The sequence below is a fragment of the Chlorocebus sabaeus genome, chromosome 11 (assembly GCF_047675955.1).
Source record: "Chlorocebus sabaeus isolate Y175 chromosome 11, mChlSab1.0.hap1, whole genome shotgun sequence".
In the NCBI taxonomy this organism is placed as follows: Eukaryota; Metazoa; Chordata; class Mammalia; order Primates; family Cercopithecidae; genus Chlorocebus; species Chlorocebus sabaeus.
Window position 1 is genome coordinate 99,210,841 of NC_132914.1, and position 27,979 is coordinate 99,238,819.

Below are 27,979 nucleotides of genomic sequence, written 5' to 3' on the forward strand. Positions count from 1 at the left end.
TAGTTGGGACAACAGGCACCTGCCACCACACTGGGCTAAGTTTTGTACTTTTAGCAGAGACGGGGGTTTTACCATGTTGGCCAGGCTGGTCTTGAACTCCTGACCTCAGGTGATCCTCCCACCTCCACCTCCCAAAGTGCTGGGATTACAGGTGTGAGCCACTGCGCCTGGCCTCAAACATTATTTTAGATCTTTTTTTTTTTTTTTCAAAGTAGTCACAATTCTTCACTGAGAATGAATACATGCCAAGGTTAGTGGGTTTGATCATTTGAAAAATGGCAACACCATTCATTTTAAACATTTCCTGACTTTTTACTATGGAACCGCTCATGGTATAAAAATGCCTTTTAGATTTTTCAGAGCCAAAATTAAAATACTTTAGAAAAAAATCAGGCTAAATCTTTGGAATTCAAAGTGACTGAACACCTAAAAGAAACACAATATAAAACTTGCCAATTACACGTCTTCCCAGAGGGCTGGACTGAATTTCTTTTGAATAATTTGGACATTTCTTCTCTTTGCCAGTGACACAGGAACAACACCTCCAGAGAGTGGTATTTTTGGATTTATGATAAACTTCTCTGCATTTCTTGGTAAGTACACAATAATTAGTACAAATAATTGAAAAACGCACAGTTCCAAGTGAAGTCAGATGTGTCATTTTTAGTTTGTGTATAATTTTTATTGTATTTTATTTAGTTTTTCTGAGACAAGGCTGGAGTGCAGTGGCGTGATCACGGCTGGCTGCAGCCTCAGTCTCCCAGGCTCAAGCAATCCTCCCACCTCAGCCTCCAGAGTAGCTGGTACTACAGGCACACACCACCACGCCCAGCTAATTTTTTGTATTTTTTTTTGTAGAGATGGGGTTTCACCATGTTGCCAGGCTGGCCTCAAACTCCTGGGCTTCAGTGATCCACCTGCCTTGGCCTCTCAAAGTGCTGAACTTACAGGTGTGAGCCACTGCACACGGCCTTGTGTATAATTTTTTTAAAAGCACAACCTTTGCAGCTAGATTTTTGTCCTACGTTGAGAAACTGAAGTGAAAAGATATAAAAAATTATGGCTTTATTAGAGAACGATACTTTAATGAGTAATTTGTAACAGGATTTGCTGTAGGTGGTTTTAAATACCAAACTTCTGGAATGGATTTTAAGTGCAATTTGGTTTTTAAAAGTGTCGATTTATAGTCAAGACATTTATGTAAGCCAAAGACACCCAATGCATAAGCTAAGTTTCTCAAAGTGTATTCTGAAGGCAAACTGAGGAAAACTCACCTGGAGCTCTGGTAAAGTGCAGGTTCCTGGGCCACGCTACTCAACCAGAACCTTTGGGAGTGTGGGTTCCTGAAGATGTGTTGTAAACTAGCACTCTAGGGGACTTGGATTCTCACTAAAGTTTGTGGACCATTGACAAAGGCATTATCTTACCTGTTAGAGAAAGGGAACAGGTGGAGTAAGAATTAGTATGATTTTTCTTTTCAATTCCTCAGATGTACCTGAGATGCAGTTGATAGGGTACAACCTTGTCGTGAACCAATTAATGTAATGCACATTAATTACAACTATTGTACAATAAAGCTCAGTCTTCTATAAGGTGATCCAAGTATACAGATATTAGATGTGGGGCTTTTTCTCTTAGTCCTTCTATAATCTCCCCCCATGGAAAAATCAAGTGTTTGCCAAGGGCCTATCTTTTAACCAGCGCTTTCTGTTCTTCTTTACTGGTACAGTGTGGGAAGGGACAGTGAGGCTGACCCTACTTAGTGACTTGGCATTTTTGGAATCTGTTCATCCTACTTGGTAGCGGGAAAGTTTCACCGCATCACCATTTGTAGTCCTCCTAAAGTTTTGGAGGTGAGCAAGGGGAAGTAGCAATATGGAGTCAGTCAATCCCAGTGCCCTCTTACACCATCCTTGCCAAGAAACCAGACTTGGAAAACAGAGAGATTATTTTATCACAGCAAGTGATAAATACAGCTTTTGCTTCTGAAGAAAGCAGAAGCTGATATAAGTATATTCATTTAAAATAGTCTATGTGAGCTCATGCCTGTAATTCTAGCATTTTGGGAGGCTGAAGCAGGACGATCTGTTGAGCCCAATAGTTCAAGACCAGCCTGGGCAGTGTAGTGAGATCTTGTCTCTACAAAAAGTTAAAACAAAAAAAAAAAAGAAAGAAAGAAAAAAGAAATTAGCTGGGTGTGGTGATGTGTGCCTGTAGTCCCAGTTACTTGGGAGGATAAAGTGGGAGAATTGCCTGAGCCCAGGAGGTCAAGGCTGCAGTGAGCCATGACTGTACCACTGCACTCCCACCCAGCACCCAGGTAACAGAGCAAGTCCCTGTCTCCAAAATAAAAAAAAAAAAAAAGTAAAAAAAAAAAAAAAATTATGACAAGTTATTAGTTTTTAGCCTGCTTTTTAAAAATTCAGGAATAGATACATTATGGCCATCATACTATGTAAATATACACGCAATTACTTTATCCTTTCCACACATGCATGATATCCTTTGCAAGGATGTATTATCATTTATTTAATCAGTTCCCTATTGTCCAACATTTAGGCTATTTCTGGCATTTTGTAATTCTAATGTTGAAGTGAACATCTTTTAAATGTATCTTTGCATATTTGTGTGAATTTTTCTATAAGATACATTTGCTGAGTTAAAGGGAATACAAATCTAAAATCATGATAGCTTATTCATTTATTCAACATTTACTAAGTACATACTATATGATAGGGTTTGTGCTTGTTTATGACTTAGTGTTGAGGTTACAACAGCAAACAAAACAGACAAGGTCCCTGCTCTCATGGAGGCTACATTTTATTGCCAAATTACAACAAATGGTATTTGGTTAATTTACTAGCTATTTAGAAAAACATACCTTTACCATCCTCCTCACACCATACACAAAAACCAATTGCAATTTAATAAACAAGCAAAACTATGCAATAATTAAATTACAGGAGAATATTTTTTAAACCTTGGAGTAGAAACTTACACAAAACCTAGAAGAATTGACAGATAGGAGTAGATTAAAAATTAAAACTTCTAAATGATGAAAAATACAAGAAACAATGTTAAAAGACAAAGAGCAGAGCAGAAGAAAATTTGCAATATTTATAGCAGATGATAGACTAATGGACATAATGTGTAAAAAGTAACTACAAATTAGAAGTCGACAGGCACAAGAGAAGAATAAAAAGAAAAATTGTAAACATGCATTTCTCAGAAGAAGAAATGCAAATGACCAGTAGATATACTGAAAGTTGCTAAATCTCACTAAATCTCACTAATGATCAGAGAAATGCAAACTAACCCAATAAGTTGCATTTTCATTTATTAGATTGACAGTAATTAAAAAGGCAAAGGCATAAAAAATTGCTCGCAAATTCTGCTGGTGGGAGTCTAAATCGTTCACGGGCTGGAGTAATTTGGCGGTGTTTCTATTGTGCGTGGTTTTTTGACCCAGTAATATTACTTCTAGGAACTGGTCTTTCAGAAACACCTGAAAGTGTGTCCAAAGATTTATATACAAGAATAGTCATTGCGTGTTGTTTGTAGCAGGAAAAACATGGAAACAATGTAAAAATTCATTCTTAGGAGAATGAGGAATAAATATAGTATCTCATACCATAGACCATGATGAGACCCCTGAAAACAATGAAGTAGATCTGTTTGTACTTGCATGAAAAGATCTCCACTGTACGTTGTTAAGTGGAAAAAGCAAGTCATAGAGTAACACATATACTATAATAGCATTTACATGAAAAGGACAACAGCCAAGATATGTGTGTGTGTGTGTGTGTGTGTGTGTGTGTGTATGTGTCTGTTCATGATGGGGAGAGAGTAAGATGGAGTCAGGAGGGACGGGGTGGGAAAGTGGGGAGACTTGCAATCGGTACATTTTAAAAAAGTGATACAAAGCCTCTTTTGTTTTTCATCCTAAAGAAATCAAATTATGAACATTCATCAAAGTTCTCTTCTTTTTCAGGTGCAGCCACGATGTATACAAGATATAAAATAGTAGAGAAGCAAAATCAAACCTGCTATTTCAGCACTCCTGTATTTAACTTGGTGTCTTTAGTCCTTGGATTGGTGGGATGTTTCGGAATGGGCATTGTCGCCAATTTTCAGGTATAACCTGGAGCTTTTTCAGTTAGGAGGAGTGGTGGAGCACATGTGTCTGAGGAGAGTAGCAGAAATGCAAGAGGCACACTTATGCCATTATAGCCATTAAATGCTTGATGAGTTTACAATAAGTGGGTTAGTTTGCTTTTTAAAAACAAACCTTTAACATTTGGAAGTCAGGGCCAAGCGTGGTGACTCACACCTGTAATCCCAGCACTTTGGGAAGCTGAGTTTGATAATGAGGTCAGGGATTCAAGACGAGCCTGACCAACATGGTGAAACCCCATTTCTACTAAAAATACACAATTAGCCAGGTGTGGTGGTGCATACCTGTAATCCCAGCTACTCAGGAGGCTGAGGCAGGAGAATCATTTGAACCTGGGAGGTGGAGGTTGCAGTGAGCCGAGATCGTGCCACTGCACTCGACAGAGCGAGACTCCATCTCAAAAAAAAAAAAAAAAAAAAAAGCATTTGAAAGTGAGTTCTGGTACTTGGGAGAAATGGGGTGCACATTTGCATATTTATGAGAGAGTGCGTGATTCAGAGGAGGCCTTGGGCCTTGCATTGCTCCATGTTCTCATTGATGTGGTTTGATGTGTTGGGAGAGCTACTTCAACTACTGTGATGATTTTATTAACAGTGTGAAAATATTTGTATGTGTTTACTAATTCTACCGTTTAAACCTCTGGCATTCAAAGAGGAGGTTCTCGGTGACATTTCCTTATATTTTTATGACAGTATGCATTTTGTTTTTCGTAACAACAAACATTTATTGAAATTTTCCTGTGACACGTTTATGAAAATATTCCATATTTTAACTCAGACAATTATAATAAAAGCCTTGTAAGATAGGCACTATTATTTTCCCCATTTATCAATGGTAAAATGGAGGCCTAGAGAGGTTAATACTTTCCCAAGATTAGATGAATAATGCGTGGCAGAGGTGGGCTTTGAATTGAAGTCACCTTCCTAGAGCCCGTGAGAGCTGTCCTCAATGCCAACATGAAGAAATACCTGTGACCAAAAAAAGCAAGTACACGATACATAGTTCTACCATCAGGAAGCACACACACAAAAACTATAAAAAGGAAGACCTAGCATTATATCATTTGTCTAGTACAGTGTGGTTATGGCTTAATGGGGGCTAGTATAGATCTATCACTTTATCCTCTGAGTAACCACATCATAAGAGATACAGATGTCAGTTTTTAAACCGTGTAAGGGCTGACTTTAAGAAGAAAACTTAAGTGGTTAAATAATTTCAACTTTTGGTTCTCCTTCAGTCTTCAATGATGTGATTAAATCTTCACAAAAACCAGAAATAGAGTCTTAACTTCCCAAGGAGCAAAGTGTTTGACTTGTCATTGTTCTGATAACTGTATCTTTACAACTTCCTTGTTTGGTATCCCGTAATTCATTTTCGTCATGCCAGCAGCAAACCAACTTGAGCCAACTCAGGAAGATTTTGAGATGTGAGGGCAAGAGAGAGTGTGACTTTTTTTTTGTTTTGTAGAGATAGAGTCTCGCCCTGTCGCCCAGGCTAGAGTGTAGTGGTGCGGTCTCGGTTCACTGCAACGTCCGCCCTGGGTTCAAGTGATTCTCATGCCTCAGCCTACCAAGTAGCTGGGATTATAGGCACCCACCACCATGTCCGGCTAATTTTTGTATTTTTAATAGAGATGGGGTTTCACCATGTTGGCCAGGCTGGTCTTGAACTCCTGGCCTCAAGTGATCTGCCTGTCTTGGCCTCCCAAAGTGTTGGGGTTACAGGCGTGAGCCACCGCACCCAGCCATGATGATTTTTCTTGAGTTGCAATAAATCACATTTTTGAGAATTTCACAGATAATCTTTTTCCCAAATGGGTGGGTGAGATGGCTACTTTTTGGTGTGTCCTCACTAACTTCTGTCAATAGTTTATTTTCCCTCAGAAAGTTTTCTTTTTGAAATTCTGTCATTTGTGGCAACGTGGATGAACCTGGAGAACCTTATGCTATGGGAAATAAGCCAGTCACAGAGGGACAAATACCGAATGCTGTCACTTATATGTGGAATCTAAGAAAATCAGACTTACAGAAGGAGAGAGTAGAATGGTGTTACAGGAGTGAAGAGGAAGACGAGGAGTGGGGAGGTATTGGTCAAAGGGTACCAAGTTTCAGTTAGACTGAATTAATAATTCTGGAGATCTATTATTGCACAGCATGGTGACTATAGTTAATAATAATGTATTGTATATTTCAAAATCGCTAAAACAGTAGATTTTAAATGTTCTCATCACACAAAAAGAATAAGTATGTGAGGTGATTGATATGTTAATTACCTTGATTTAATCATTCCACAGTGTAAGCATACATCAAAACATCTACAGCCAGTTGTGGTGGCTCATGCCTGTAATCCCAGCACTTAGGGAAGCCGAGGCAGGAGGATTGCTTTAGCCCAGGAGTTTGAGACTAGTCTGGGCAACATAGGGCAACAAAGGGATACCATGCCTCTGGAATCACACACACACACACACACACACACACACACACACACACCCCTACAAGCCTCATAAATACGAACAATTATTATTATTTTTTGAGATGGAGTCTCGCTCTGTCGCCCAGGCTGGAGTGCAGCGGCGCGATCTTGGCTCACTGCAGCCTCCGCCTCCCAAGTTCAAGCAAATATCCCTGCTTCAGCCTCCCAAGTAGCTGGTATTACAGGCACCTGGCTCCACGCTCAGCTAATTTTTGTATTTTTTAGTAGAGATGGTGTTTCGCCATGTTGGCCGGGCATGTCTTGAACTCCTGACCTCAGGTGATCCGCCCACCTCGGCCTCCCAAAGTGCTGAGAGGTGTGAGCCATTGCACTCGACCTATAAACAATTATTATTTGTCAATTAAAAATAAAAATTTTTAAAGTTTCCTTTTTAGAAAAGAAACTTTCCAAGGTGTAACCCTGTCAGTATTCACATATTCTTTTTTTGTTGTTGTTATTACCTTTTAAATTACCAAGAGAGTTTCTGAAAAGCAATCCAAAAAGAGTGCTGGGTTTTAACTTTTTGGAAAATTCATTTCTGATCTAAAAATCATTTCTCTGATTTTTTGATTGATTGATTGATTGAGAAGGGTCTTGCTCTGTCACCTAAGCTGGAGTGCAATAGCACAATCATAACCTTGAACGCTTAGAATAAACCTTGAACTCCTCCTGTCTCAGTCTCTTGAGTAACTGAGACTATGGGTGCGTCACCATGCCCAGCTAATTTTTATTTTTACTTTTATAGAGATGGGGTCTTGCTATGTTTCTGAGGCTGTTCTTAAACTCCTGGCCTCATGTGATCTTCCCATCTCCGCCTCCCAAAGTGTTGGGATTACAAGCACAAGCCACTGTACTCTGTTGTATTTTATTTTTCATATATAACTTCCCTGAATCTATATGCCCATGCTAGGAATCTTATTTATTTGTATTTGTATTTTTATCTTTATTTTTTGAGACAGGGTCTTGATCTGTTGCTCAGGCTGGAGTGGAGTGGTGTGATCATGGCTCTCTGCAATCTCTGCCTTGTGAGCTCAAGCAATCCTCCCACCTCAGCCTTCTGAGTAGCTAAAACTACAGGTTCATGCCATCACACCCAGCTAATTTTTATAGTTTTTGTAGATTGTGACTGCCTCTTTTTTTCTTTTTTTTCACTTTTTTTCTTGTGTTTCACCACATTGCCCAGGTTGATCTTGAACTCCTGAGCTCAGTGATACACCTGCCTTGGCCTCCCGATGTGATGAGATTACAGACATAAGTCACTGTGCCCAGTCTTTTACTTATTTTTATATTATTTTTTGAGACAAGGTCTCACTTTGTTGCCCAGGCTAGAGTGCAGTGATGCTATCATAGCCCATTTCACTCTTGGTCTCCCAAGCTCAAGTGATTCTTCCACCTCAGCCTCCCAAGTAGCTGGGACTACAGGCACGCACCATCATGCCCGTCTGATTTTATTTATTTATTTATTTAGAGATGGAGTCTCACACTGTCGCCCGGACTGGAGTTCAGTGATGCAATCTTGGCTCGCTGCAGTCTCCATCTCCTGGGGTCCAGTAATTCTCCTGCCTCAGTCTCCCTGGTAGCTGGGATTACAGGCATGCGCCAGCACGCCTGGCTAATTTTTGTATTTTTAGTAGAGACAGAGTTTCACCATGTTGACCAGGCTGGTCTCAAAGTCCTGAACTTGTAGTCCACCTGCCTCAGCCTCCCAAAGTGCTGGGATTAGAGGTGTGAGCCATCATGCCTAGCCATGATTTTTTTATTTTAGTGGAGATGAATACTTGCTATGTTGCCCAGGCTGGTCTCACACTCCTGAGCTCAAGCAATCCTCCTTCCTTGGCTTCCCAAAGTGTTGGGATTACAGGCGTGAGCCACAGTACCTGGCCCATGGAAGGTATCTTAGGTATACAGAAACTATATGATGTGTAGAAGAGTCAGTGCAGTCATATTTGAATATAACACAAATCACATAATGAATTTCTCCCCTTATTTCTAGGTTTGATACTAGGAAATACATTTCCTTAGAAATAAGTTAAAATGTCTGTTTTTTTTCTGCACCTCCCTTTCTTATGTGGAGAATGCAAATTTAATATCAGTTCATTTGTGCTCCAGCTTGAGGTTGAACTGTCTGGATGGCAAACATTGTGGTGCTGGGGAAGCCCAGGTGGCCTAGGTCAGAGGGAAGCTGGGGGAAGAGTATGTTCACTGTGACCTGAGGCCAAGGGGTGGCTTGTGGCCAAAATCAGGCTCTCCTGGACGACACTTTAACTTGCCCTTTGCAAAGCTTGCATTTTCAAGTTTAAGCTGAGGCCCGGTGGTTCCCTCTAAATGTTCCTTGCCTAGAAGGTTGGTGCCCAGTGCACATTTGAAAGGAGCCAAGGCCAGGTGTGGTGGCTCATGCCTACAATCCCAGCACTTTGGAAGGCTGAGGTGGGTGGATCACCTGAGGTCAGAAGTTTGAGACCAGCCTGGCCAACATGGAGAAACCCCGTCTCTACCGAAAACAGAACAATTAGCTCAGCGTGGTAGTGCACGCCTGTAATCCCAACTACTTGGGAGGCTGGGGCACGAGAATCGCTTGAACCCGGGAGGTGGAGGCTACAATGAGCTGAGATCTTGCCACTGCACTCTAGCCTGGGTGACAGAGAAAGACTCTGTCTCAAAAAAAAAAAAAAAAAAGAGAAAGGAGCTGAAGGTGAGGCGCATTCTGAGTGTGTACAGGGTCTGCACCAACTTTCTGCCTAGACTGGCATAGGGGCTGCCTTCTGGTTGAAATGGCTGGTTACAGGATGGTGGGGACACGGAACTTGTTTAGAAGCTGCCTTTGAAAAAAAAATTAGCTGGAACTGGGTGTGGTGGCATGTGCCTGTAGTCCCAGCTACTTTCGAGGCTGAGGTGGGAGTATCCCTTGAGCTCAGGAATTCAGGGATGCAGTGAGCTATGATCAGGCCACTGCACTCCCGCCTAGGCAACAGAGTGAGACCCTGTCTCAACAGAAAAAGAAGAAAAAGAAGCAGAAAAAGAAGCTGCCTCTGCGTAACAAAAGCAGTGGTTTTACTTAGATGGTGTGTTCATTTGAGGTGCCTTGGGAGGGATGAGTAGAGATTATCAGGGAGCAGGGAGCCTAAAAACCCCAAACCACCCTTGGCACCATCATGGAACGAGTCATGTATTTTTTTTTTTTTCAATCATATCATACCAAAGTTTACTGATTATAGCAAACAAAAATCTCTGTAACGAAAAAGGCAGAGCTGAGTGCAGTGGCTCACGCCTGTAAAACCAGCACTTTGGGAGGCCAAGGTGGGCAGATCATGAGGTCAGGAGTTTGAGACCAGCCTGGCCAACGTGGCAAAACCCCATCTCTACTAAAAATACAAAAATTAGCTGGGCGTGCTGGTGTGTGCCTGTAATCCCAGCTACTTGGGAGGCTGAGGCAGGAAAATCGCTTGAACCTGGGCAGCAGAGGTGCAGTGAGCCGAGTTTGTGTCACCACACTCCAGCCTGGGCACCTAGAGTGAAACTCTGTCTCAAAAACAAAACAAAACAAAACAAAAAACAACAATGACCAAAGAAAATTGTATCTGATATGTATCCTATAATCTTCACTGCAAACACGCAAGACAGAGATGATTATGCCTGTTTTTAGATACAGAAATCGAGGCTTTGCAGTAACGTCACAGAGCCTCATGGTGGAGTCAGGACTTTTAATCCAGGTGTACCAGACTCCGAAGCCCACCATATTCAACCCTCCCACCTCTAAGGCAGACCTCCTTTCCTTGTCCCATGAGCCCAGGTTCGCTGTGGAACAACCAACTTTTTGGCATTAATTTCAGGACCTGGAAGGCTTTTCTTTTGGTAGTCAGACAGCCGCATTTTCCAAGGAGTGGTGCATCTGTGATGACCAACGCCTCAAAGCAGCCCAGAGTGAGAGTGCTCGCGGCTCGATGTTGACAAACCCACCCAGAGTAACGCACATTTGTGACTTTTTCTCCAGGAGTTAGCTGTGCCAGTGGTTCATGATGGGGGCGCCCTTTTGGCCTTTGTCTGTGGTGTCGTATACACGCTCCTACAGTCCATCATCTCTTACAAATCGTGTCCCCAGTGGAACAGTCTCTCGACATGCCACATACGGATGGCCATCTCTGCCGTTTCTTGCGCAGCTGTCGTCCCCAGTATCCTTTTTCACATTTGTGCCTTGTTAAAGGAATAAAACATTCAATGACACTTGTTAAAGAAGGGTAATGAAGACTTTGTAGGGACCACTGCAATGGAGTCTGACAGCGGGGTAAAGAGATGGGGCTCGACTCTGAATACATCCTTGGCAAGTGTGAATTTATAGCCAAGGAGTAGGATGAGGTCAGTGGATGGAAAAGTACTAAAAGGAAACCTCAAGGATGAGGGGGATTCTGGCTAAACCAACCTAACAGGATTCTTGTTGAGTACTGGCATGTGATCAGACATCACCTGAGAAGGGTGGAGGAGGAGGAACCCAATCAGATATTGAGTGTGATCAGATATCAGGGTGGGGGTTCCTTGCTAAACTGACTTAGCCAGGGGTTCTTTGCTGAAACTGGATCTTACAAGGAAGTGCACAGATGGACCTAGGAGAAGTTTCAGGAGCTTGACTAAAGTTCGGCCAAGCAAAGGATCTTTGTCACAGTGTCTTAGCAAAGTTTGACACTTCCCTTCCCCACAACCAAAAAAAAAAAAAAAAAAAAAAGCAAAGGATAACAACCAAATTTCCACATTTTTTCAGAAAAGCAATTGGGATAAAAGTATAGATCAAGCTGGGTGCGGTGGCTCACGCCTGTAATCTCAGCACTTTGGGAGGCTGAGGTGGGCGGATCACCTGAGGTTGAGAGTTTAAGACCAGCCTGACCAACATGGAGAAACCCTGTCTCTACTAAAAATACAAAATTAGCCAGGTATGGTGGCGCATGCCTGTAATCCCAGCTACTTGGGAGGCAGAGGTAGGAGAATCGCTTGAACCTGGGAGGCAGAGGTTGAGGTGAGCCGAGATCATGCCATTGCACTCCAGCCTGGGCAACAGGAGCGAAACTCCGTCTCAAAAAAAAAAAAAAAAAAAAAACAGTGCAGCTCATTAAGAAAATGTCTCAACATTGTCTAGTTAGATCAAAAGTCTCTTTGCGGGGAAGAATGGTGTGAAAGAAGGGTGGAAAATGTAGGAACACTTCAGTTTCTGTTTACTTTCCTTCTCACAGGGCCAGTTTCATGAGCCATATGAAAATATTTATTTTTCTTTGTAGTGCTTGGCTAAAGACACCAAATATTGATATTGTACTCAAAGTAATAGCCCCACGAAGTCCCTCAAGGCTAAACTCTCCCCCTCCCTGCACGTAGGTGGCAAGACAGTTTGGTTTACTCATTCATGTGAAAAGATTTTTAAAAACCTCTAGATCACTTATTACTGAGTAAATTAAAATGTTTAGCCTTTTCTTTTTATAGTCACTAATTTCATTTTCAAAATGAAATCCATTTTATTTTCTAACTCAGCAATCTGAAAGGAAATGAAGATATAAATTTAGCATGCTTGTAGATTCTGATTTAGAGGAAATGAAAGCTTTTTCTTTCTTTCCCTTTTTCTTTTCTTTAATTAAGTACTTAACAAAGAAAAAAAGCCATGGTCTTAAAGAGTTGCAGAATTCCGCATCTTTCAAAATACCATCTGTAGTCATATCAGAGCAAGCTTCAGGGTCATTAAACAATGATGACTAATGTCAGATTGTAGGAAAATCGGAAATATGTTATGGGCGACAATTTTGTTAGTCTGGGTTGAGTTACGGTATAAAGTGGGCAAGATGGAGTGAAAACACGTCACTTCCTTCTAAATATTAAGCTTTGTGTTTCTTTTCTAAAATAGAAACTACAAAATGTGAAGTCTAAGCATGATTTTGGGTTTTTCCATCTTAGGGAAGGACATTTTTAATTACAAAATTTCTAAACACAGAGTAGCCAAATCCTAGTACCAAGAAATTTACCAACAAAATATATACCCTTGTTCCTAAGATAGTTACTTCTCAAATTTCTTGTCTTACTTGTAGATTAAAGGAACACTGTCTCTTCGAATATATCTCCTTCAACTTTTTAATCTTGTGTTAGTTGTAAAATTTATAATAGTGGTTGTAGTGTTACAAGCAAAGTTTCTTGATGCAGGAAAACTTCCATTGCTTCCAACTTTGGAAACAGATCTCTAGATATCAAAGTCAAAGAGTTTTAGCAAAATAAGCATTTCAGGCCTCAGAGTTTCACTTACTAATAATTCTCATTTCTAGGAAGTTCTTTTTTTTTTTGAGACAGAGTCTCGCTCTGTCATCTAGACTGGAGTGCAGTGGTGCGATCTCGGCTCACTGCAACCTCCACCTCCCGGGTTCAAGCTATTCTCCTGCCTCAGCCTCCCTAGTAGCTGGGATTACAGGTGCCTGCCACCACACCCAGATACTTTTCATATTTTTGGTAGAAACGGAGTTTCACCATGTTGGCCAGGCTGGTCTCAAACTCCTGAGCTCAGGTGATCTATCGGCCCCAGCCTCCCAAAGTACTGGGATTACAGGCATGAGCCACCGCGCCTGGCCTCTAGGAAGTTCTTATTATGGGTCATGCCAACAGGAAGCAGCCCCACACAGAAAGGGGTTATGACCCTATTTCAGATTAACTTGAATGAATTCATCCATATGAAAAGATCTTCTGTCTTAAACATTAGCGTGGTATTTATATTTCCTTACAAAGAATTTACAGCATCTTTAAATAGACTGGGCGCGGTGGCTAGGTCAGGAGTTGGGGACCAACCTGGCCAACATGGTGAAACCTCATCTCTACTAAAGATAGAAAAATTAGCCAGGCATGGTGGCATGTGACTGTAGTCCCAGCTACTTGGAAGGCTGAGGAAGGAGAATTGCTTGAACCGGGAGTGGGAGGTTACAGTGAGCCAAGATTGCACCACTGCACTCCAGTCCAGGTGACAGAGTGAGACTTCGTCTCCAAAAAAAAAAAAAAACAAAACAAAACTAGAATTGAAAGCATCTTTAAAATGTCCTGGTTTCTTCTTACTGCAGTGTTTCTGTGTAATAGCCTCATTTGACTACCGAAGAAACCGAGGCACCTAGTGAGGCAGACATTAGAATCCTGCTTCTAAACCTTTCCTGATGAATTATCTGTCTTGCCCCTGGCTTCTAAAGCTTCTGAAAGTCTTCACAGAAGTCACCAACAGCATAAAGTCCAGGTTCCTCTGCATGAGACCCATGATCTGAGACCTCCTATTGCTTCATCCTTGTTTTTACGGCTTTGCCCTCAGGCTTGGCTGTTTCTTGTCCTGTGTTCTTACCCAATCTCTACTTGGCTGGATTATCCTCCTCCACTTTGTCTTGCTAGAGCTGTTGGTTCAACATGGTACCCACATGTGGCTTTTGCATACTTGAAGTGTGGCTAATCCCGATTGAGATGTATTGCTCATGAGGATAGGAGCCTTAGCCCCTGGCATTATTAGGCTGGACTGTAGGCGTGTGTCAGTCATCCCTGAGGTCTGATATGGGGCGAATCTCTTTGATTTGCCAGCTCTTTGGGCCAGGAAGGAAGGGCTCACCTTATACCCAATTACCCAACAGAAATCTATTTTTTAAAGATAATAGTTTGAATTTCTGTAGCTTATTTTTGTATATGAGCCTTGGCACTTTGGAATTTAAAATTTTCCTTAAAGCTGCTACCTTGGAAATAGTATTTTAGGCTAGGCACAGTGGCTCATGCCTGTAATCTCAGCACTTTGGGAGGCCAAGGCGGGCGGATCATGTGAGGTCAGGAGTTCAAGACCAGCCCAACCAACATGGCGAAATACCATCTCTAATAAAAATACAAAAAAATTAGCCAGGCATGGTGGTGGGCGCCTGTAATCCTAACTATTCAGGAGGCTGAGGCAGGAGAATGCTTGAACCCGGGAGGCAGAGATTGCAGTGAGCCGAGATCGCGCCATTGCACTCCAGCCTGGGTGACAGAGTGAGATTCTATCTCAAAAAAAAAAAAAAAAAAGGAAAATAGTATTTTAGGGAAAAAGTATTTTTATTCAGTGGGAAGTACTCAAAAAGAGCCATCTTGGACTGCTGCGTCAGTCATTTTGACCAAATTTAAACAGCTAGTTTAAGTGGGAAGATCCAGAAACATGCAGGGTTGTGCAAAATGTAGCCTCAAATTTTAATAAATTTTACTATACACACTGGAAAACTATTGTGAAGGTATTTCCATGTTGTGATTTAACTCTCATCATTGAATTTAAAGTTTGAGTTTATAAGAAGCTAATATAACTGGTTTGATGGTAGAAATGTTGGTATTAACATTTTAATTGATGATAGAAATGTTGTTTCTAACACTGTATAATGATTATATTATTGGGAGAATAATCTAGTCTTAACATTAAAGGAACTGTTGTGTGCTGTAGTTTCCTTAACTGTTTTCCTTTTTCAGTGATTGTCTGTGCTTCACTAATTTCCATAACCAAGCTGGAGTGGAATCCAAGAGAAAAGGTAACATTTAAGTTGTTGTGAATGTGGCTGTTGGACGTGGTTGTGTGAGGTTGTGGCCAGGCTAGGTCTAGGGAAGATCACTGCCATTTTTTAGAACATTGCAAAATGTGAAGTAAACATGGTATGTAATCAATTTACTGTCCAATCATTTGGCAGTGTGTAGTAATTAACTGTCAGGGTAATTCCAAATGCTTTCTGGAATTATATTCAAAATTTTGAGTTCCTAATTTCTTTGTTCTTCTTTTTTTTTTTTTTTTGGGACAGAGTCTTGCTGTGTTGCCCAGGCTGGAGTGCAGTGGTGTAATCTTGGCTCACTGCAACCTCTGCCTCCCAGGCTCAAGCAATTCTCCTGCCTCAGTCTCCCAAGTAGGTGGGACTACAGGCGCCCGCTACCAGGTCCAGCTAATTTTTGGTTTTGTTTTTTTCTGAGACAGCTCTGACACCTAGGCTGGAGTGAAGTGGCATGATCTCATCTCACTGCAACCTTTGCCTCCTGGGTTCAAGCGATTCTTGTGCCTCAGCCTCCTGAGTAGCTGGAACCACAGGTGTGCACCACTATGCCTGGCTAACTTTTGTACTTTTAGTAGAGACAGGGTTTTTCCCATGTTGGCCAGGCTGGTTTGGAGCTCCTAGCCTCAAGTGATCCTCCCACCTCGACCTCCCAAAATGCTGGGATTATAGGCGTGACCCACCGCACCCAGCCCTCTAATTTCTTTCTTTTCTTTCTTTTTCTTTTTTCTTTTTCTTTTTCTTTTTTTTGAGACAGAGTCTCGCTCTGCCACCCAGGCTGGAGTGCAGTGGCACAATCTCGGCTCACTGCAAGCTTTGCCTCCCGGGTTCACACCGTTCTCCAGCCTAAGCCTCCTGAGTAGCTGGGACTACAGGCGCCTGCCACCACGCCCAGCTAATTTTTTGTATTTTTAGTAGGGACAGGGTTTCACTGTGTTAGCCAGGATGGTCTCGATCTCCTGACCTCATGATCCGCCTGCCTCGGCCTCCCAAAGTGCTGGGATTACAGGCATGAGCTACCGCACCTGGCCTCTAATTTCTTTCTTAAACACTTCAACTATCTATCCTTAGTAAAAGAGTGTGAATGAAGGTGTTTGGTGGCCAAAGGGAGAGTGAAATGTTAAGTAGACAGGACGATACCAGCTCCAGTGTGGTGTATAGTTCATTTCAGGATAGAGTGAGAAATTGCTGCAGCCAGGGATCATTGTGCAAGGGCGTAGTGGCTGTAAGAGGCAGGCAGAGAGGCTTGTACTTGACATAGGTGACCAGAGTAAGATTTTGAAGACTTTTTTTTCATGAGACGGAGTTTCACCCTTGTTGCCCAGACTGGAGTGCAATGTCATAATCTTGGCTCACTGCAACCTCTGCCTCTCCGGTTCAAGCAGTTCTCCTGTCTCCGCCTCCCAAGTAGCTGGGATTATAGGCACGCGCCACCATGCCCAGCTAGTTTTTGTATTTTTAGTAGAGACAGGGTTTCATGAAATGTGTTAGCCAGGATGGTCTCGATCTCTGCCCTTGTGATCCCCCCGCCTCGGTCTCCCAAAGTGCTGGGATTACAGGCCTGAGCCACTGCGCCCGGCCTGAAGACTTTTGAACAGTAAAGCAAATAGAAAGAGTATTATCAGATGAGCGTTAGACAGAAGCAATGCCTGGGATGGCTTGGACAGCTTGGCATTAGGAAGGTAAGGAGAAGGCAGTTCTACTAGTTCACATTTCAAATAGGGGCAATCTGATGGGTGTTGGCAAATGACTAACACAAGAATGAAGTGGCATGATGAATCAAAGGTGACTTCTAAGTTTTTATCTTAGATGAACCAAAGAATTTATTCCCTTGACCAGAAATAAGGCCCCTAACAGGGATAAATAATTTAGTAGGTGGAAGTGGATGAGTTTGGTTAGAGTTGATGACTCTGAGGTTATCATGATATATCAATGTTAGAAACATGGGCCTAAGCCAGGCGCTGTGGTTCATGCCTGTAATTCCAGCACTTTGGGAGGCTGAGGCAGGAGGATTGCTTGAGTCCAGGAGATCAAGACCAGTCAGGGTAACACAGTAAGACCCTGTCTCTACAAAAATTAGCCAGACATTGTGGCACGCGCCTGTAGTCCCAGCTACTTGGGAAGCTGAGGTGGAAGGATCGCTTGCACCCAGGTGGTCCTAGACTTCTGGTGGGACTGGGAATCAGAGTATAGGGTAGAGTTATTAACAGTGTGGGGTAGACCAGGACTTTTTGGACCAAGGATCAGAACACATGGAACCAAAAGTATGACATTGAGATCAACTCATTCTATTAGATACCTATAGTAGGGGTTCATCTAGATGCCTTATAGGAGAATCAAGGATGCCCCAGGAAAGAAGAGAGTTAGTGAGAGACCAACAGAAGATTCTTTCCCTCAAGGATCAGGCAGAAGAGTACCTCCAGCAAAGGAGAAGTAAAAGGATCATGGACCAGCGAGAAGAACTAGACTTGTGTTGTATGGTAGACCTCATTAATGAGTCCCTACCACACGCAAGACTGTGAAAGATTGTAGAGGGCAGGGTAGCCATGGGATAGAGGATCCTGAGGGATTTTATAGTTCAGAGGGGCAAACAGCCAGTTGTCAGTGGCTAAACATAATACTTTGAAGAATTAAAAAATGCTGAACTGGACTTCAGACAACACAATGTGGAAATGCAGAAGCAATAGCAATTAATCCTAATGATGGAATGAGAGGACATACGATCCCAGAGACTAAGGGAAGGACATTTTTCAAAGGCAAGGGAAGTGGCTAACCATGACATATGCAGCTGAACAACCTTTAGGAATGAAGTCCCTCAATTTCGGCAATAAGGGAGTCAGTGATATTTGTCAAAAAGTAGTTTCAGTAAAATGCCAAGGTTAGAAATCAATGGCAAGAAGTTAAATAGTGAGAGGGATGGTTCATTCATTCAGCTGTCAACCAAATGTTTATTGAGTCCTGTTCTGGACTGGAGGTAAGAGGTAAAGGAGAAACACCAGGGTGGCTAGAGGGGACAGCAGGATTTCCAAAGGAGGAGAACTCTGGCAGGTGATGGAAGCCTGCCAAGACAAGAGAGAGATAGAAGATGGTGAGGAAGAGAATGATCCAGACAAGAGATCAAATAGTGCTTCTTGGCTGGGCACGGTGGCTTATGCCTGTAATCCCAGCACTTTGGGAGGCCGAGGCAGGTGGATCACTTGAGGTCAGAGTTCAAGACTAGCCTGGCCAATATGGTGAAACCTTGTCTCTACTAAGAAAAAAAAGAAAAAAAGAATTAGACAGGTGTGGTGGCACACATCTGTAGTCCCAACTACTTGGGAGGCTGAGGCAGGAGAATCGCTTGTGCCCAGGAGTTGGAGAGTTGGAGGTTGCAGTGAGCTGAGGTCATGCTAATGCTCTCCAGCCTGAGCAACAAGAGTGAGACTCCATCTCAAAAAAAAAAAAAAAAAAAAAAGAAAGAAAGAAAGAAAAAGATTAAAAAAGGGCTTCTTTAAAATGTAACCTTAAAATGGTCAAATTAGCCAATAGGTTAGACCTAGACAAAAGGCAGCTTCCCCCCGCCCTTATATGTGGGGAATTAGCCCCATCATGCGAAGGGGGTTCAGTTCCCCTTTCCATTGGTGAGAACCTTTTCCGAAAGTGAGACCGCATAGCGGAGCAGCTCAGGTGTACTTTACTTTTCAGCCACTCGGGGGAGACCTTCTACCACAAACCCGCTGCCGGACAGGGCTGACGAAGTTTATTTCCAGGCAGTTAAAAATCTGTTAGATTCCACTTCCTATCTTACAAATGTGAAAAGTACATGGTTTTCTGTTCACTCCATAAATGACTGTGCCACTCTTGCATTTCCTTCTGTTCCTAATATCAAAGGATGTAAAAAAATCCCTTTACATTAATTCACTGAATAATCATTTAGGTACTGCCCCAGACTTCTGTGTAGCGCTTTACAGCTTTCACAGCGCATTTATGTGCAGTGACTTACTTGGTGGTGGTGGTGGGGGGGTGATAATTATAACATCACTGTCTCATTTCACATAGCAAGGATATTAGGGCTTTGCCTGCATTCAGGACTCTTGGTTCCATGTACTTTCATTAATATCACACTTAAGAAATTCCCCCCAAAGTTCTGCCTTTATGTTTAGAAGCCATTTTCCTTGTTCAGGAATGATATGGGATGGGGCAGGTCCCCTGGTACTGGTACCAAAAGGAGCAAGCCTCTGTTCTCTACATCCTACTGTAGACTGGTCAGGTTCTCCTCGCTGTGACCTAGCATGAGAACAGTGGGTGGATGTGACCATGACAAGGAGAGTGAAGAGTGATGCTTGGAGGGCTTGGTGTGCCTCCACTAGATCTGTCTGGATGAAAACAGGATCAAAGAAAACAAATGTCAACCATGGAACTGCCCTGTGATCCAGCACGTTACTCACCCTTGCAGCCTACAGCAGTTTGGGGCAGAGCAGCAGTGGGATCAGCCCTCAAGGGCACATGCCAAGGGCAGAGCAGCCCGTGTAGACAGCTTCGGAGGGCATGGGCGTGTAGGGAGTTAGGGGCAGCTCCTCGTTTCAGCAGAGCAGAAAGTGATGTAGGAAATCAGAGAGGGCACACTGACAGTCCCCAGGCCTCATTTGGTATGTGAGCTGTCAGAATGCAGACGTGCATTTTTGACTTAAAGTTTTATTTATTTTTATTTTGTTATTATTATTTTTTTTGAGATAGAGTCTCGCTCTGTCACCCAGGTTGGAGTAGAGGGACGCAGTCATGGTTCACTGCAACCTCTATACCCCAGGCTCAAGTGATCCCCCCAGTTCAGCCCCCCAAGTAGCTGGGACTGCAGGGGCAGGCCACCACGCCCAGCTAATTATTTTTTGTCTCGTCAATGTTGCCCAGGCTGGTTTCAAACTCCTGGGCTCAAGTGATCCTCCTGCCTCAGCCTTCTGAAGTGCTGACATTACAGGTGTGAGCCACTGCAACAGAGTTTTAAAATTAGTTTCCAGCACTGAAAAATCAGGAGATATCACACACAGACACACACACAGTGTTTTGTTTTGTTTTGTTTTGTTTTTTTAAACCTCTTTGAAAGCAGCACTAGTGTATTATTTTCCCATGGAATTAAGCTGATGAGGCATGGGCTCCCTAACTTCCCTCTCTTTTCACAACCACCAGTTTTATTTATTATTGCTAATTTTCTGGGCTCCATAGGCAACTGAGTTTGGACCATCTGATTGAAGCCATTCTCCTTGGCTTCCATTCTCTCATTCCTGACTCCGAGAAGGTATGCAGTTAACCTGCGGATGTCCATTATTAGCAGTTTCTTTGTAGCTGTATTTACCTTAGGATGTTAAGCAGAACTATTTTCTGAATGATCATTTCTATATAAACAGGGAAACACGAAACCTAGGGGACTAGTTGACCAGGTTCACCTAGATGTGTACACACATTCTCTGGAGCAACCGCGAGAGTGCTTGTCAAGCATGCCCTTACATTTAGGGATTCTCAGCGGAGGGAGACCAAGTCATGCCTTGTATGGAAAGTTCTTTCTTCTGTTGAGTCCAAATTTGCTTCCCAGTCTCAGCCATTTTGTAGTCCTTAGTCTGCCTTTTGAAATGACAAACTCATCTTAAAACGAGAGTTTGTGGTAGCTGGAAAGAACTTTGGAATATCTGCCTTCGCGTTCTCAGTGGGCAGGTGCCCTGACACTTAGTAACGTGGTTGTGCTTACCTTATATCCTCAAAGTTCTGACTTATGCTCACTGGACAGCTTTTTCCTTTGGTTGAACCTCCTCATTGTATTTCAGTATGTACATTAAAGGGAGTCTTTTAGGCTGAATTCTGTTTCTTTTTTATTGGCATTAGGATTATATATATCACGTAGTGAGTGCGATCTGTGAATGGACAGTGGCCTTTGGTTTTATTTTCTACTTCCTAACTTTCATCCAAGATTTCCAGGTAAGTGTTTATCAATTCAAATGCTTTAAATTGCTGACAATTAGGATTCGTAAAAATTTGCAGAAGACATTTTGCATTTTTAAAAAGAGCACTTCTTTTTTTTTTTTTTTTTTTTGAGACGGAGTCTCTCTGTCGCCCCAGGCTAGAGTGCAGTGGCCGGATCTCAGCTCACTGCAAGCTCCGCCAACCGGGTTCACGCCATTCTCCTGCCTCAGCCTCCCGAGTAGCTGGGACTACAGGCGCCTGCCACCTCGCCCGGCTAGTTTTTTGTATTTTTTAGTAGAGACGGGGTTTCACCGTGTTAGCCAGGATGGTCTCGATCTCCTGACCTCGTGATCCGCCCGTCTCGGCCTCCCAAAGTGCTGGGATTACAGGCTTGAGCCACCGCGCCCGGCCAAGAGCACTTTCTTTTTATCTTTAATGTGTTTGACAAAACTATGTAAGGATTGTGCAACTTCATGTATTAGCTTCTTCCCAATGGGAAGCATCTTTAATAGCTCTCCCACCAATGAGATTTTCATATGTCCTCTGCTGTTTGATATTAATAGTCATGTATCCTGCTTGTTTTCTTTTAGGAGGTCTCACTTACAAATTCCAAATAATAGAAAGTAAATAGATCTTTTTAAAACATAAAAGTATGCCGGATGCGGTGGTTCATGTCTGTAATCCCAGCACTTTGGGAGGCTTAGGCAGGCGGATCACCTGAGGTCGGGAGTTCGAGAGCAGCCCGACCAACATAGAGAAACCCCATCTCTACTAAAAATACAAAATTAGCTGGGGGTGGTGGCACATGCCTGTATTCCCAGCTACTCAGGAGGCTGAGGCAGGAGAATCGCCTGAACCCAGGAGGTGGAGGTTGCGGTGAGCTGAGATCATACCGTTGCACTCCAGCCTGGGCAACAAGAGCGAGACTCTGTCTCAAAATAAATAAATAAATGAATAAATAAAAAGTAAAAGTGTGTTGTTCAAAAAATATTCCCAAAGCAGATAGAAGATGGGACTACATCAGATTTGTCCACAGGAAAAATCTTACATTTTGAGACAAGTGAATTATTAGCTCAAAGGATATAGAAAGCCAAGAAAATTGTTTAGGACCTAACTCAAGGATAGCACAAACCATAGTGAGATCATTCCTTAGGTGGTGCAAAGCTGTTGGAAATGTCATCGTCAACGCTGGGATTGTTTAACTTCTTTTAAACCTTTTTCTTTCATTTTTTAAAATAGAGTGTCACCCTAAGGATATCCACAGAAATCAATGGTGATCTTTGAAGAAAGAAGAATTTGATCTCACTCAGTGAATGTTGCAGGACATTTCTAGAAGTGCTACAGAGGACGGACAGGGTTTCGAGGCCGCCCTGATTATTGGGATGCATCTGCAGCACATACAGGACTTGAATTTCGTTAAGAGTTCCTAATAGTTGTACTATTTCTAAAGATGTGTTTCCTAGAGAATGTACAGCCTTATGACATTGTAGTGATGTTTTTATAATTTTCTAAGTAGATTTTTTTATATTAACAAATTCATATACAGAAAAAATAAGGTGTTACAAAAAATGGAGAGCTCTTATTTTTGTACAGATTCTGTCGTTTTTTTTTAATTTGTGTGCGATTTATGGAAATACATTAAATGAGTAATTTAGGTACAGTACATTTGTTACGAAGTGAAATCAGGGGATATTCATTTGTAAATTTTATTCTTAATGAATGAACTGTATAATTTTTTTTTATCATAAGAGCATTTATAAAATTCAATTTATAAAGATCATATACCCAAATCATAAAAATTTAGTTAATACATTAACACTAAGATACTGATTTTTAGCTGAACTAAGCAAAGTGCTTCAACTAAGAGACCTTTATACCACCATGTACAGTAACTCCAAGTGAATATGGAAGACCTTGGTTTTGAAATTCTGCCACCCACCTTGTTTCTCCCTGCTCATGAGGCCGCACTTTTTGCTCTCGCTGCTAACTGGCCATTCGTAGTGAGTGTAATTACAGGTGGAATGGTTTCAGTAAGTCAGGTGAAAGCCACCCTTTATTGTTTTTGGCACAACTTGATATGTAGTCTGACTCAGAACTGAAACTCACATCTCAAATTCATTTCATGCCAGTAAATGTGGCAAAGGCCCAAGAGCGAGACAAGGAGAAAGGAGAAAGGGGCAGCCAAGAAGAACTTCTGGGTGAGGGTGCTATTTATATGCTCCTCCTTTTCATGCCTGTGACTGGATGTCCCTCAACACTATAGGAAATATGAGTCATGCCCATTGTATTAAGCAAGAACTACAGACTCCATCTTTTCACCCAAATCATGAATGGCCAATAAAAAGCAAGTTTTTCCAGAGGAGGAAGCAGCCCTTGAAATGTTATGGCTTAGGCCTGAAAGGTGAAGAGCAGGAATTCTGTCTTTCAAAGACCCTAGAGCATAAACCCATGTGTGGCCAAGTGGGATCAGCCCTCAAGGGCACATGCCAAGGGCAGAGCAGCCCATGTAGACAGCTTCAGAGGGCATGGGGGTGTAGGAGTTGGGGGTAGCTCCTCATTAACTATTTGTTGGGTGAGTATAGGGGTGAGGCTCAGTGGCAGTCAGGTACCTCTGCAATGGCAAGCTGTCTCCCCTCTATGTGTTTAGCATATGTTGTTAGAACACGTCCCACACCCCTACCACTGCCATGTAGGCCCTGTAATAAGGCTGAGTAGAGAAATCTGGTAATAAAAGGCAAATGTAAGCGTGCTTTCTTTAAGATGCACCATAAATGGTTTTCTTTAAGTGAATGGAAGAGTTTGACAGAGAAACACCTTTGTAAGCAAACATTAAGAATGCTGGCTGGGTGTGGTGGCTCACACCTGTAATCCCAGCACTTTGGGAGGCCCAGGCAAGAGGATCGCTTGAGCCTGGGACTTTGAGTCCAGACTGGGAAACGTGGCAAAATCCCTACAACAAAAATACAAAAATTAGCCAGGTGTGGTGGCATGTGCCTGGAGTCCCGTTCCTTGGGAGGCTGAGGTGGGAGGATCACCTGAGCCCAGGAGGTTGAGGCTGCAGTGAGCCATGTCAGTGCACTCCAGTCTGGGCAACAGAGCAAGACCCTGTCTCAAATAAATAAATAAATAGAATGCTAATCATTTCTGGGTTCACTGTGACTCGTTGTAATGCTGGGGATCCCCTTTGTAACACTGGAACTGGAAGTGACGAACGCTATGTCAAGCATTCATTATTCTGAAGAGGAGGAGAGATGCCACATACCTTTCCCATGGGACCTGTGGTGGAATGAATCCATGGTTCTGCCTCACTTCGAGCAGACTTTTGTTCTCAGTACTCCTCACGATGGATTTTCATGCTTCATTTTCACATCTCTCTGCACAATTAGATTGGGAGCTCCTTGAGGGCAGAGTATGTGCCTTGATCTTTATCTTTGTAATGCCACAATGAACACAGTGCCTCCTGGTACACTGTAGGTGCTTAAGAAATACTCACTGAATGCATGCATGCATGAAGGAAGGAAGGAAGGAAGGAAGGAAGGAATGACTGAGGATGTTTGTAATGCTATGATGTAGAATGGGATTTACTCTGCTTTACTGGTTAGTTTCTTAATAAACAAATAGTCTGCATCGCCTGGTAATGTTGACTGTTTCTCTTTGTGTACTGTAAACATTTCAGTTGTTTGGACATCCCCATTCTATGACAACTATCTTCAACCTGGACAGTTACCACAGACATTGCTACATGAGCTAGACCAAATGTACACCTGTCTTGGCAAACTGAGAAGGCCAAAAAATCACTCCAGACCACCATATTCAGCAGATTCCATGCAACCTCTAAACGGTCTTATTCACATTTTGGTATTATTTCTAATTTCCATGAACTTGCATTTCCTTGGACCTCATGGCTGAAAGAGTTAAATGAAATGAAATATTTCTTTATTTTAATTTTTTTTTTTTTTTTGAGTCTCATCCTGTTGCCCAGGTTGGAGCGCAGTGGCGCAATCTAGGCTAACTGCAACCTCCGCCTCCCGGGTTCACGCCATTCTCTTGCCTCAGCCTCTCGAGTAGCCGGGACTACAGGTGTCTGCCATCACGCCCGGCTAATTTTTTGTATTTTAGTAGAGACAGGGTTTCACCGTGTTAGCCAGGATGGTCTCGATCTCCTGATCTCATGATCCGCCCGCCTCGGCCTCCCAAAGTGCTGGGACTAGAGATCCATTTGGACTTCATAAAAGTATGATTAAGATTTAAACTTTATGCTTTCTTAATTCATGTAGTTTTCCATGTGGGCACGATTGGTTCATCTTCGTAGATTCTCAAACGTTAGCATCAGAAGTTTATGTCAGTCAAGATTCAGAGATGAGGAGATCAGAAATCCAACAAGAAGGAGAAAAGGGAATCAGAAATCCAACAAGAAGAGGAAAAGGGAATCTATATTGCCTCAAGTAACTGAGACATTCAGGAGTGGAACTGGCTTTATGGGTGGCTGGATCTAAATGTGCCATTAGGACTCCATCTTCTCTTTCCTCCTCTCAGCTGGCTTCATTCTCAAGCAGGCTTTCCCCTGGTGGAAGTGAAAGGGCATCTACAACCCCCAGACACACAATCTATCTAGAAAAAGGCGGGGGAAAGCAAGCACCTCTCAACAGTTCCAACCACATGCCCATGAATTGTCTCTGATTGGCTGGCTTGGATCACATGCCATTGGGAGGTCTGAGGCTCTGATTGGTGAGACATGAGTCACATGTTCACCCCTGGAGCAGGGAGGGGTTAACACCACCAAAACTAGTGGGCTGATGGTGACTGAAAGTTTTTTCTCAGAAGAAAGGGGTGGAAATGGGTCTCTAACAGACAAAAAAGCAGCAGATTCCACTGTGGAATTAAAACCCCTTTTCCCTTCATACCCCCCCCGCCCAAAAGCCAACTTAACTCGCCTCACAGTAAACCAAAGTATACTTGCTAATAACCTTTTCAAATTTGAAAGTAAATAAGCCATTTAGATAATACAAAAACCTTATGTTAACTCCAAAGTTATGTTTATATTTTTTAAAAGTTCTTGTTTTATTATTTAGTCTCTCTTATTTAGAATCAGTTTTCCTGATTTCTAATCAAGTGGGTCTTTTTTTTTTTTTTTAAACACTAACACAGAGGATTCCACAGAAATTGCATTTTATAAACCAAATTAAGTGCATCAGTGTTGTGCTGTGTTTGGGTTTCCTAACATCCCTTACATGTGGCATTGTCCCATGTTCCCATTTTTACTCAGTTGGAGACATACTAGTCTGGTGTTTGGGCCTGGAATGAGGAAAGGGCAGTGGGAGGAAGATAAGTGGTATCCCATTCTCTCCCACTGCCTGATTCTGGCAAGCCAGTAAGCCCAGCCGTCTCCCCACACACATACTCTTGGTCTGGCTCTGAATGCCCCACATTCTCCAGTCCAGAATGTCATGCATCTGCATCATGTCTGTTGCACAAGAGAGCAACCACAGCCTCAAGCCCTGGAGTGGAATTTTCTGACTCTCCTTGGTCACTCCCAGCAGATTCATCTTCTTTTCTTTTCTTTTTTTTTTTTTTTAAGATGGAGTCTCGCTCTTGTCGCCCAGGCTGGAGTGCAATGGTGTGATCTCGGTTCACAGCAACCTTCGCTTCCTGGGTTCAAGCGATTCTCCTGCCTCAGCCTCCCAAGTAGCTGGAATTACAGGTGCGTGCCACCACACCCAGCTAAGTTTTGTATTTGTAGTAGAGACGGGGTTTCACCATGTTGGCCAGGCTGGTCTCGAACTCCCGACCCCAGGTGATCCACCCACCTCGGCTCCCCAAACTGCTAGGATTACAGGCGTGAGCCACTGTGCCTGGCCCCAGATTCATCTTCTAAAATGAAGGGTAGCAGGTTTCCAGACCCATATTGGAGTTGGCAGTGACCGCCAGAGTCCATGCTTGGAAAATGCTGAAGAAGATGTCAACAGTCTGTCTTGTGGTTTAAGACAAGGTGGTGTAGGGTGCCCAGAAAGCCTGTAGTTTAGGTAGTTCCTCAGCAACAAGCACTGCTCTGTGCCCCACCATCCTCAAGGCCAGTTCCACCTCTGGATGTCTCAGTTACATGAGTTGATAAAAGTCTCTAACTTCAATAAACTGGAGTTAGATTACAGATGATTAGACCTGTAAGAGTCCTGACTGATACCAGATACACAAGAGTTCCCCTAATATGAAAATACAGTAAACTACTATCATCTGGAGTCATTTTTATTTCATTTTTTTTCTTTTGTAGTTTTCTTTATTCAGTACAGACTTGCCTTCAGAGGAAAGATCATTTTTACCTAAGTGGATTCACCTGCCCCCACTCACAATCCTCACCCTCTGAACCATTTGTTTTTATTTCAAAAAATTTGAGTAATATTTTCACAATTCAAAACTCAAAACAATATGAAAAGGTATACTGTGAAAAGCCTTTTTGCTTTTCCCTACCTGCATTTACTCAATTAATTCACTCTCTCCTTGCAGATGTCCACTTCTTTTTTTTTTTTTTTTTTTTGAGACAGAGTCTTCCTCTGTCGCCCAGGCTGGAGTGCAGAAGCATGATCTCCACTTACTGCGACCTATGCCTCCTGGGTTCAAGCAGTTCTCTCTGCCGCAGCCTCCTGAGTAGCTGGGATTACAGGTGCCCACCACCATGCCCAGCTAACTTTTGTATTTCAGTCAAGATAGGGTTTCACCATGTTGGTGAGGTTGGTCTCAAACTCCTGACCTCAAGTGATCCGCCTGCCTTGGCCTCCCAAAGTGCTGAGATTACAGGTGTCAGCCACTGTGCTCAGCCTAGATATCCACTTTTTATCAGATTTTTATGAAAATACAAGCCAAAACAAGT

At 42.6% G+C, this 27,979-nt stretch overlaps 1 protein-coding gene across 2 annotated transcripts in view; it reads left to right on the forward strand.

Annotated features, from left to right (window-relative positions):
* DRAM1 (DNA damage regulated autophagy modulator 1) overlaps positions 1-24,752 on the forward strand; it is a 44,232-nt gene extending 19,480 nt beyond the window's left edge. The window contains exons 2-7 of one of the 2 annotated variants that reach the window (XM_008004422.3): positions 526-593; positions 3,992-4,134; positions 10,638-10,815; positions 15,116-15,174; positions 21,037-21,129; positions 22,354-24,752. In XM_008004422.3, coding sequence (XP_008002613.1) covers positions 526-593; positions 3,992-4,134; positions 10,638-10,815; positions 15,116-15,174; positions 21,037-21,129; positions 22,354-22,398 — 586 coding nt within the window. In that variant the 3' untranslated portion in view covers positions 22,399-24,752. The remainder of the gene's footprint in view (positions 1-525; positions 594-3,991; positions 4,135-10,637; positions 10,816-15,115; positions 15,175-21,036; positions 21,130-22,353) is intronic. The other variant, XM_008004423.3, reaches the window with a different exon arrangement.
* Positions 24,753-27,979: the final 3,227 nt, after the last annotated feature.